Source organism: Chiloscyllium plagiosum, chromosome 32, assembly GCF_004010195.1.
Source record: "Chiloscyllium plagiosum isolate BGI_BamShark_2017 chromosome 32, ASM401019v2, whole genome shotgun sequence".
In the NCBI taxonomy this organism is placed as follows: Eukaryota; Metazoa; Chordata; class Chondrichthyes; order Orectolobiformes; family Hemiscylliidae; genus Chiloscyllium; species Chiloscyllium plagiosum.
The window spans coordinates 40,804,926-40,817,620 of NC_057741.1; the positions used below are offsets into that span (position 1 = coordinate 40,804,926).

The 12,695-nt window shown below is 41.0% G+C and overlaps 1 protein-coding gene across 4 annotated transcripts in view; it reads left to right on the plus strand.

Moving 5' to 3' along the window:
* The window catches only part of LOC122539545 (B-cell scaffold protein with ankyrin repeats-like), a 273,798-nt gene that overhangs the window by 246,137 nt on the left and 14,966 nt on the right, over positions 1-12,695 (plus strand). For all 4 annotated transcript variants that reach the window (XM_043674514.1, XM_043674513.1, XM_043674515.1 and 1 more), the window contains 2 exons: positions 4,780-4,839; positions 8,679-8,863. In XM_043674514.1, the coding sequence (XP_043530449.1) occupies positions 4,780-4,839; positions 8,679-8,863 (245 nt within the window). The remainder of the gene's footprint in view (positions 1-4,779; positions 4,840-8,678; positions 8,864-12,695) is intronic.

Here is a 12,695-nt window from a genome sequence, read left to right on the forward strand (position 1 = left end):
CTTCTTAAACAGTGGCACTATGTTTGCCAACCTCCAGTCTTCCGCCACCTCACCTGTGACTATCGATGATACAAATATCTCAGCAAGAGGCCCAGCAATCACTTCTCTAGCTTCCCACAGAGTTCTCGGGTACACCTGATCAGGTCCTGGGGATTTATCCACCTTTAACTGTTTCAAGACATCCAGCACTTCCTCCTCTGTAATCTGGACATTTTGCAAGATGTCATCATCTATTTCCCTACAATCGATATCTTCCATATCCCTTTCCACAGTAAATACTGATGCAAAATATTCATTTAGTATCTCCCCCATTTTCTGTGCTTTCCAAAAGAAGTTGGATAAACTTGAACAGGAAATATTTACAGGGCTATGTGGAAAGAGCTGTGGAAGTAGGACTAATGGGATAGCTCTTTCAAAGAGGTAGCACAGGCATGATGGGCTGAATTGTCTCAACGCTGTGTGATTTTATGATTAATGTCAGAAGGACAGCAGATACATATGAACATCACCCCCTGCAAATACCCCTCCAAGCCACAGACTATCCCCACTTAGAAATGTATTGCAGTCCCTTCAGTGTCATTGCATCAATACCCTGGAATTACCTTCCTAGGGGCATTGTGGATCAATCTACAGCACATGCAGTGGTTCAAGAAGGCAGTTCACCCCCACCTTCTCAAGAGCCAACTAGGGATGGGCATTAAATGCTGGCATAGTCAGGGATGCCCACAGTTTATGAATGAATAATAAGCAAATTGAAAAGGAGACCTGTTGGATTAGAATTGACAGCTCTCAATGGAAAGTTTGCACATAGTTGATGAGCACAGTGGCTCAGGAAAGGAAAATGGATCCCCCAATTATTTTCTTTTCTAAAGACAAGGTTGATTATGGGAAGTTGGCTCTTTATAAGCACTGATTGATATTAATGGCTGATGCAGTTCAGACCATTAAAAGGCTGCAGGCCTCAGCACAAGCTGAAATCATCTCAATTAAACTACTTACTGCCCAATCAATAGGATTGTTGAGTGTTTTCTGCAGTCTGATTCAATTTATTATCATTGTTGACCTATTCAATGCCAGCTCTCAGTTCAACAGCATTGTACTCCAAGGGGTTAAGGACGAGTTGTATAGAGGAGCATTGTGTGATTACAATAAAGCAGCAGAGGCGTCTGTGATCCTCAGTAGGTAAAAGCAAATTACTGCGGATGCTGGAATCTGAAACCAAAAGAGAAAATGCTGGAAAATCTCAGCAGGTCTGGCAGCAACTTCCCCTGCCACCGCAGGAATTGCAAAACTTGCGCCCACTCCTTCCCCTCACCACCATCCAAGGTCCCAAAGGAGGTTTCCACATCCATCAGAGTTTCACCTGCACTTCCACACACATGTCATTTATTGTATCCATTGCTCCCAATGCGGTCTCCTCTACATTGGGGAGACAGATGCCTACTCACAGAGCGCTTCAGAGAACATCTCTGGGACACCCACACCAACCAACACCACTGCCCCATGGGCCAAACACTTCAACTCCCCTTCCCACTCTGCTGAGGACATGCAGGTCCTGGGCCTCCTCCATTGCCACTCCCTAACCACCCGATGCCTGGAGGAAGAGCACCTCATCTTCCGCCGCAGGACTCTTCAACCCCCTGGCATCAATGTGGATTTCACCAGTTTCCTCATTTCCCCTCCCCCCCCATCTTACCCCAGTTCCAATCTTCATTTTCCTGCTCCTCGGATGCTGCCTGACCTGCTGTGCTTTTCCAGCACCACACTCTCGACTCATTTCCAATAAGAGACAATCTAATTTCAACCCTTAACATTCAAAAGTGCTACCATCGCTGAATCCCCCACTATCAACATCCCCCACTACTATTGACTAGAAACTCAACTGAACTCACCACATAAATACAGTGGCTACAAGACCAGGCCAGAGGCTTTGAATACCGCATGAGTAACTCAGTTCCTGACTCCCCAAAACCTGTTCATCATTTATAAGACACAAGTCAGAAGTGTGATGGAATACTCCCCATTGGCCTGGGTGGGGGCTGCTCCAACAACACACAAGAAGCTTGACACCATCCAGGACAAAGCAGCCACTTGATTGGCACCACATCAACACACATTTAGTCACTGCATTGCCAATGTTCAGGGTTAGTAGACTGTACCATCTACAAGATGCACTGCAGAAGTTCACCAAAGATCCTCAGATAGCAAGTCCATGATCACTTCCATCTAGAAGGACAAGGGCAGCAGATACATGGGAGCACCACTTCCTGCAAGTTCCCCTCCAAGCCGCTCACCATCCTGATGTGGAAATATACTGCTGGTCCTTCAGTGTCACTGGGTCAAAATCCTGGATTTCCCTCCCTAAGAGCATTGTGGGTCTACCTACAGCATGTGAACTGCAGCGGGTCAAGAAGGCAGCTCACCCCCACCTTCTCAAGGGGCAACTAGGGACAGGCAATGAATGCTGGCCCAGGCAGTGATGCCATGTCCCAGGAAAGAATTTTTTTTAAATGCCTTAGGTGCCTGCACCTGCTCTTTGACAGAGTTGCCTAATTAATCCCACTGTCCAATCTTTTTCCCATAACCATGTCATCTCTTCTTAAGTATATGTAGAATTTTCTTTTGAAAGTTACTCCTGAATCTGCATCCATCATCCTTTCAGGCAGCATGCTCCACATCACAAACACACTGCACTAAAAAATCTCACCTTTCCAAAGATTTGTTTGCCAATGATTTTCACTCTTTGATCCTCCTGCCACTGGTAACAATCTGTCTCCATTTTACCTTTCTTTTCCGCAATCAACCTGTTCAGAGATGTTACTACGCACTTCTGGAGCAGGTGGTACTTATATCCAGGCCACCTGGTCCTGGAGTAGGGACACTACCATTGCACCACAAGAGGGCTGCTCATTTAACAGGAGGCTCCCAAGCACTGAGGATGTCACCTAGACAGGGGACGAAACGTCTGCAACACAAATTCCCAGCTCGGCGAACAGAACCACAACAATGAGCACCCGAGCTACAAATCTTCTCACAAACTTTGAGCTCATTTAACCGTATCAAAACCTTCAAGATTTTGAACACACCTGATTAAATTTCCTCCTTTGCCTTCTCTGCTCTGAAGAGAACAATCCTAGCTTTTTCAGACTCTTCACAAAACCTGATCCCAAAAGCATTGCAAATTCATTGTCTTACCTGCCACATATTTTAAAATGAGGGTAGTGATTGGGAATAATTTTCTTTAACTGCTACCTGATGCACAACAGTCCAGGTTTTTCAGAGACTTGGGGTCATAATGTTTCCTGTGGTGCCCAAGAGGTCATCTCAGTCCATGTCTGATTTACCATTTTCACAGCTGTCACACTATTGATCCTCAGATGTTGCCTGACCTGCTGTGCTTTTCCAGCACCACTCTAATCTAGAGACTATTGATCATGCCCCTGCTTCATCTCATTGCATTCCTTATTAGTGCTAAGCTTGACTGTTCTAATACACACTTGGCTGGCCATCTTCTATTCTCCACCTTTGATACCCTCCTAATACTCTGCTGCCCAGTTCTAAATTCTCAGGAAAATTACATTTTCTGCTACCCCACTGCTCACTGATCTCCTTGATCTTAGTCAAACAACACCTCCATTTTAAAATCCTCACCCTTATTTTCAAATTGTCTCTTTAGCCTCACCCATCTTCCCTATCTGTAATTTGCTCCAGTCCCACACCCTTCTGAGATCTATCCCCCTCCCATTCTGGTTCTTGCACATCACTATTTTAATTATTTCACCATTGATGGCAATGCTTTCAGCTGCTTTGACCCCATATTCTGGAATTCCCTCCCTACCCCTAATCTATCCATCTTTCTACTTTCTTTAAAACACTCCTTGAAATGTTCTTGGTTTGAACTTGCGGTCACTTGTCCTAATACTCTCCTGTAGTTAGGTGTCAAATTTTCACTGGTATGTAACAGTGAAGCATCTTTGGAGCTTTTACTTTGTTAAAAATACTACATAAACTCAAGCTGTGTTGTTGTAAATCTCCTCTAAATACATCGATGGGAAGAATAGTGGCAAAATAGTTTCATTAACTCATCCCCAACCTATGTATCCTATAACTATACGATTGCTGAGTTATTTGGGCTCTGGTACTGGCTGATCTCAGTGCAGAATGAAAGAGACAATGAATAAATAATGGCAAGATAATGAGTGAGCTTTTGCAATAGGAGGAAGAAAATATTGAAAGTGAAGATGACTTTGGCAACTTCTCTGCACTTTAAAAGAAATGCTGACTTCTAACGATGGAGAGGAGCAGAACTAATCAGCCATTTACTGAAAAGTAACTGCTCTCATGTGTCATCTGCAATTCCTCATTCAGTATAGAAAAGTGTCCTCACAGAGATTTAGTGAGATCTATACCAGTTTCTTATTTTCCCACGGTAAGAGACCGACTGGAAGACAGGATTTAGACAAACTGATGAAGGAGAAACTATTCCTATTGGAAAGTTGGTCACTGCTGAAAAAACACTGAAGATAATTGAAATGGAGAACGAGAGGGTCAATGAGGAGAATTATTATAGACAATGAGTTGGTATGATTTGGAATTCACTGCCTGAAAGAAGATATTAGGAAATGCGAGATATTATTGCTTGGTCAAGGAAGTAGGTTTTAAGGACCGTCTTAATGGAGAGAAGTAACCAGTTGGAGCCAGAAGAGATCACAAGAATGTCAAAAATCAAATGTAATTGCTCAGGAACTTTCCACATGTACTGATTTGACTTTATGTTAGTGTTTCAGCAAAAGACTGGAAAAGGAACCACTGACAAAATCTGCAGTGCCCCCAAAAGAGGTACGAAGCCTTGTCATTGTTGGTGTTTTGTGTTATTTTGGCTTTGAGATATTGCTAATTAAACATTGTTGAGTTCATTTTCAGACCGTGCACCACCTAGCTACATTCTCCCTGGAGAATCCAGAGCACACACCTCATTAACCAATGTGTCCAAATGATGGGCAAGGCTGACTCCTGGTGGCAATCATCTAGAAAATCACTCATATAGTTTCTTTGCCATTTGAATATCTGTATATTTTAATTAATTATTTCTCAAAATTAGAGAAAAGTGTAGCCTGATAATGTTTTAGAATGAGAATTCATTATTTGAAAATACTAACATTTTACAATAATTTTAAATGAAGTAACTCCATTATGTTTGAGTGCAGTAAGTTGTACAGTCATTTTAAGAAAAAAAATGTTTTGCTGAGAATTCTTCAGATCATTATATTTTATAGATTTATAACCAGATGCAGTGACCTTTGCAAACTCCAAAATATCTCATTGAGTTCTCCCGTTTTCCACTCCAGCAGACTGCTACTGACTATAGACAAATTACTCTGCACTGCATGGGTTGTACCTGACTCTTCACTGTGGCTATGTGTCTGCACTAGACTGGTACAGAGACAGATCAAAATCATCTGGAATAATGCATTCTAATATCTTAACTACTTTGCTGCAAAAAAATCTTGTTTAAAAAACAGTTTATGATTAAATTAATCATCAGAAAAATTGAAAGTGTATGATCACACTGAAACATGCACACATTCTCACACACATACACACTCACATTGACAATTCACATTCATACTTGCACAGACGCACACAGAGACTCATGTGCATTCACACGCACACATTCACAATTACATATATGCATACTCATATGCCTGCATATGCATGTGCACACACACATTCAAATCTGTAGATATGCTCACGCACACAGATTTACATCTACATTCACTCACACATTCACAGGCGCACACCCCCACACACATTTACAAATGCATAGATTCATCCATTTGTGCTCTCGTACATTTATTCATAAAAACTCAAACATGCACAGATGCATGTACATATGCACATTCACGTGCATTCGTGCTCACATGTATTCATGTGCATACACACAGATATGTGCGCACACATTTCTGCATATGCACGTGCACATGCACACATGAACCCACTCAGATACACATAAAAATGCATGCACAGGTACAATTTTATACACCTAAGTACATACACACATGCACATATTCACACACACTCATGCACACTTGCTTGCACATACATACAAGCTCACATGCATATGCATTCATTCACACACACATGCTGTCTCACATGCACACACATGCTCACACATGCATTTGCACACATTCACACACGTACGCTTACACACACATCCCTCTCACCCACATGCACATACACACTTGCAATACACACATACACATACACTCACACAATGAAAGAATTGCAATTGTGCACAGTCCATATTGTTAACAAATTTGCAAGGATGGCAGTAGAATTTGAGAAGTTATACCTGTGAGGAAAGACTGAACAATTTTGGACTGTGTCATAAACAGGAGGCTGTAGTGTGATAGAGGTCTTTAAAATTCCAAATGGCTTCTATATGGGAAATGTACATAAGATATTTTGAATTGCAGGTGTCTACAATCTTGAATCGTTTGTATAAAGTTTGTCATTAATAAATTCAGTAGAGAATTCAAGAGTACACTGGCAACAGTAGAGATTAAATTGGATTATGGCCAGAAGTGTGCTCAGGAATTGAGATTGTGATGATTCTTTATTTTGGAAGCATTTTTTGTGCTCAGAAACCAGCAATCTTCAAATTAACATTCAGAGCATACTCAGTCCTGAGAGTTACTCGGTGGCTACATTCAAATCTACCTCTTGCAAGGTATTCAATAGACCATTCAAAACCATTTGGAGTCACTGAAGAGGAGTTCAAAGATTACAGGTAGATTGAAAAAGAGTTGCTCCATTAGGAATACAGCAGTTAACTGTATTGCTGGGAAGGCAGCTGAAGTAAACATGTTTTGTGTTTTGAGGACTCAGGGAAGACCTACAGCAGTGGAATAGCACTGGTTGATCAAGGCTCAGGGAAACCCTAAAAGCTAGGGAGGATTTGAGAGACACCTGTGTAGAATTAATTGTTCAATATAACTGATAGTGGATTCAAAAGCCCACAAGCAGTACTTCCTTGAGACAACTGACCAAGATTAGAATTCATAAAATATCAAAGGAGAAAACCTAGAGGGCATAGGTTTAAAGTGAGAGGACGGTGCATATTTGACAGAGGAAGTACTAGAGGCAGGTACAATGATAACATTTAAAACATTTGAACAGGTACATGGATAGGAAAGGTTTCAGAGGGATATGGGCCAAACATAGATAAATGGGACTAGTTCAGTTTAAGAAACCTGGCCGAAGGGCCTGTTTCTGTGCTGAATGACTCTATGACTCTATAAGTAGTATTGACCCAATGAGGTTTGATGAAGAGCTTGAATTCCGCCTGTGAGAAAGTACAGTTTCTAAAGTGTAGGAGAATGGGAAAGGACGCTGATTGACCAGAATGGACAAAGTCAGAAGTCACATGACACCAAGTTATAGTCCAACAGGTTTACTTGAAATCACAAGCTTTCGGAACGCTGTCCCTTTGTCAGGTGAAGTGGAGGGAAGTACACAGGCACCGAATTTATAACATAATGTAATCCGCCCATAACTTCTGTGCCAGTGCGCTTCCTTCCATTTCACCTCATGGAGGAGCAGCGCTTTGAAAGCTTGTGATTTCAAGTAAACCTGTTGGACTATAACCTAGTGTCATGTGACTTCTGACTGTGTTCACAGCAGCTCATCACCGGCACCTCCACATCATGACCAGAATGGAAGTAGTCATCGAGGCAGACCATGATAGAGCAGCTCTCGAGAAGGAGTTTCAAGGACAGATTAGCAGAAGTAAAGAATTGTGATCTTTTATGAAACTTTATAAGATTTGATGACCCACCTTGTCATTAATGTTTGGGGGAGATTGCTGAGAAATGTGGAATTGGTCTTGATTGTACTTGCTATTTGATGTGCACCTTAGAGTGTTCACTCTCTCACAACTCATATTTGCCACATGTTAATTCTGCATGTTAGAATAAAAGTTGTACTCGTATTGTAGATTAGTACTGTTCTTTAATTGTATCGTAAAATTTATTGTTGTCTGTCCAAAACCATGGAATCTTATGCTTTATTCTGATTGTAATTTTTTGTCTGCTTTGTGAATAAAAGTTACTGTTCACTAGCCAGATCATAACATAAATATGACCGTCTGGTCCAGGATTATGCACAAAAATCCTGTGCCAGTCCATTGTATTGCAGGTAAACTGATGATGTCTATTGTTTTGCATTATTGCTGTCTGCAGTCAGTGCTTCCTGCAATGTTTATCAGCTGCAGGTATCAGATATTGAGTCTGTGTCACTTAAAGTTGGTTTGCAGTATCTTAAAGGACAGCTGCAATGGAATGCCACTGGTCATGCACACTCAAACCTCTTTACTGAGTTGGTGACTTGTACTCTACCGATTGAAATGTGCACACACATCTTGGACAATATTTCTGATTTTTTGTGGGCAATGTAGCTCTTAGAAAGTGACTGATAAACATTCTGAACTTAGCAGACAAAGATGCTGATGTATCCTGATATCTTTATGCACTGTATTATATTTAGCGATATCAGCATTCACAACAGAGCACACTTATTCCAATAATGTTACTCCTGACTGATGTGTGCAATACTGTGTGTGTTTGTGTGAAAGTATTGAACTTACTGTACATATCTCATCTATCATCTTTGTGCTGCAGCTAACAGACCCAAGGTTGGTGAGAATCCAGTGTACGACACATTCAGGCCAGAATACAATCGAGGACAACAACAGCTGATCCATCTGCAAGAATTGGTCAAGAAGGGAGTTCTTACTGTGAATGAAGCACAGGAAAGATTTAAGCAATGGCAGATAGAAGAGAAGGATCAAGATGCTGTACAACAGGTCCAGAATGAAACTTAAACAATAATCCAGTTAACTGTGTTCCCAGCACTTGTTTTTGTGTTACCTAAATAACTTGTAATTCTTAATGTTAACCAAGCTGGGTCCTTTCTGTAGCAAACTGAAGGGAGAGGAGTAATCTTATGGAATTTTGTTAAAATTGCAAATCGTGAGGTTTTTTGGAGTTTTGACAGGATAAACAAAGATATTTCCATATGAGGGCCACAGATATAGAGTCACTAATAAATCCAGTCAAGAATTTAGGAGAACTTCTTCCAGAACTTGTGCCCCCAGTGAGGAGTTGAGGTGAATTGTGTCAATGTATTTCAGGGAAAACTGGATAAGCACATGAGTGAAAAGAACAGGAGGCTATGATGATAAGGTGAGATAAAGATGGGGTGGACTATAAATCTCAGCATAAACCAGATGAATAACATATAATTTTTTGTGGGTGAAATTAAAATGCTAAGAGTGTATCCTCGTTATTATAAGCCTTAAATGCCTTTCATTGTTGCCCCAATAATAGCTCATTAGGCAAAAACAATGCAACTATCACCCTTGTACTAGGCTTATTTACTCTTATCAACAAATGGATACTCCTTCACACTAACAGTGCATTGAGCAGCAAAAGTAGCATTCAGCATGTCAGTTATTTGTCACCATTGCCAGCATTTTCTGATCCCAGGGTTAGTGACCTGACAGTCTAATGAGATCCCACATTCTCTCCAGTCACCCCCAGCACGATCACAATGGGGCATCACCGGTGAAGTGTGAGCTGGTAATCTGCATCCCCAAGTAAATAGTTCACCGCAGAGAAGTGCAACAAAATTTATTATTGTCTGTCCAAAACCATGGAATCTTGTGTTTTATTCTGATTGTAATTTTTTGTCTGCTTTGTAAATAAAAGTTCACTAGCCAGATCATAGCATAAATATGACAGTCTGGTCCAGGATTATGTACAAAGATCCTCTGCCAGTCCATTGTATTGCAGGTAAACTGATGATGTCTATTGTTTTGCATTATTGCTGTCTGCAGTCAGTGCTTCCTGCAATGTTTATCAGCTGCATGTAGTCTTCATAAACTGTTTGAGCCTTTATCAGTGAGTAAGAGGGATCCAGCCAGAAACATTGAAGCTATGTTTTTATCAGTTGTGCTGAACTTCAAAAATTATTCATGCATATTGTCCAGTTGAGAGGCAGATGCCTGTTCTTGTGGGTTCAGCTCCCTCTATCCTTCCCACATTATCACAAATAAAAATCTCCACTTTTCAGTTTCATGAACAAATTCACATAAATCTAAAAAGATGAAAGAGCTTCTCATTACTATAAGGAATCAGAGATAAAACTTTATCTGAAACAAGCTAAACAACTTCAGTATTTTTCCTTTTATAATTGCAATGGCAAGTCTGATTACTTGCAATGTTTAATCAATATATTAATTTCCAAGATGTACTTACTTGACTCACTTTATTTAATAACTCAGTCTTTCAATTTGTGTTCTTTATTTGCCACTCCCACGCATAAATGTTTGAAGGTGGGTGTAATTGACTGATGAATAATAACTTGCTTGATAAAAAGCTTTGTGCAGTGTTTAAATGTTCCTGCAAAATTCCTACCAACATTTAAATACAATTGAAGGGTTCCCTTACAGTCTGAGATAATAGAGAGCATTCCTAGGGAATGAAGGAAACTCAGTGCATAGAAGAGGGAAGAAATGAAGAGAAAATAAATAAGATAGAAAATAAAGGAAGCACCTCTTCCCATATTTCAATACCAACACACACAACTGTTCCTAGTGTAAAATTATACAAACAGACACAGAGAATTAGTTAAATAGAAACAGTGTTCAGGATTTTTGGGAAGGGGGTAGGTGGTTGGCATGAAATCATGACAGTCATTCAGAGATTTGATGCACATGTGAAGTGTTGAATTTTGGCCTTCTTCTGCATCACAACAATCTTGTGGTTCTGAAAAGCTCAGCTATTGATTAAGATACCACAAAAAGGACAAATGTCATCCTCCACCTTCAGGTGGGAATTAGGTGGACGGTTAAAGTTTGTGGTTCAGCACTGGTGTTCCCTTCTTCCTGAAATCCCACTTTTCATGTTTGAGTTGGGTGGCACATTTGCACAATCATTAGCACTGCTGCCTCACATCATCAGAGATCCGCATTCCATTCTAGTCTTTGTTGACTGTCTGTGTGGCATTTCTATGGTCTCCCCGTGTCTATGTGGGTTTCATCTGCATGATCTGGCCTCCTCCCATAGCCCAAAGATATGCAGGTTAGGTGGATTGACCATGCTAAATTGCCCGTAGTGTCCAGGATGTGCAGACTAGGTGGATTAGCCACACTTATTGTGGGATTACAAGTTTACAGGAACAGGATGGGATATTCTTTGGAGAGTCAGTGCAGATTTGATGTGCCCAACAGCTTCTATCTGCACTTAAGGATTCTATGAGATCCAACAACTGGGATTCCCACCAAAAACAGGCAACTTCTGATTTATAATATGCAAAGTGGTTCCTAAATGGAGTGTCTAATTAATCCTGAAAGCGAGAAGATAAAACTCTTGCATTTATGTCCAGATAGATTCTCTCAAAACCAACTGACTAAAAACAAGAGCTGTCAGCAAACCACCCATTTTTCAGAATGTGCTACCTGGACAAGTTAGGCTGTGCATGGTACTGAAGGTGGTAACTGTTTCACCACCTGTCCCCTTTCACATTCAAAGTAGCTAGTGACCTGCCCAACTCGAATTGACCCGAGCTGCTCACTGCCCAGTAGGTAGAGAGAACTACAGATGCTGGAGATCAGAGTTGAGAGTGTGGTGTGGTTTCTGAAGAAGGCCTTATGCCTGAAACATCGATTCTCCTGCTCCTTGAATACTGCCTGACCTGCTGTGCATTTCCAGCACCACACTCTCAACACTGCTCACTGCTCAACCCTAAATCTGGCGTAATCCTCAATCCAGTGTGAGCTCAGTACCAGGGCTGCTGGGTGTAAGAGTGTAACACTTTTCACAATGGCTAAAGTACTTTACAATAAATGAAGAATCTTAGTGTGTAGCCACTATTGTAATGTAAAGTGCAGCAGCCAATTTATGCACAGCAAGATCCCACATAGAACAATGTAATAATGACCAGGTAATCTGTTTCAGTGATGTTGATTGAGGGATAAATATTAACTCCAAGATGCTGAGGAGAACATTTCACCAATGTAGCAAATGTGAGATCTCTCCCATCATTCTGAGAGAATATGCAAGGTTTTATTTATTCTGTAAATGAGGGACTTCCAGAGTACCGAGCTGAGAGTTTTGAGCTAGACTTTACTTTTCCCTGCAGTTCCTGCAATGAGAATTGAACCAACAGATTTTTGCCTCAGAGCAAAGAGAGTTACCCACTGATCTACAGCTGATGAATGTCGCTAAGCTCACGAAAATATAATATCACAAACTTGGTCAATTTTTTTTGTGGGACTGGGAGATGCACAAAATAACAATTCTTCATATTTAGATCCATCTTTGTTCTCACTTCTCTTTGTTTCTGTAATAACTTCCAGCCCAAGGGTGGGCCAGTGATTAGCACTGCTGCTTCACAATGTCAGGGACCTAGGTTCGATTCCAGCCTCGGGTGACTGTCCGTGTGGAGTTTGCATATTCTCATTTCTTCCGGATGCTCTGGTTTCCTCCCACAGTCCAAAAATGTGGAGATTAGGTAGATTGACCATGCTAAATTACCCCATAGAGTCCAGGGATATGCAAGTTAGATGGATTAGCTATGGTAAACATGGGGTTACGGGGATAGATTGGAAGTGTCGATGCAGACTTGATGGGCCA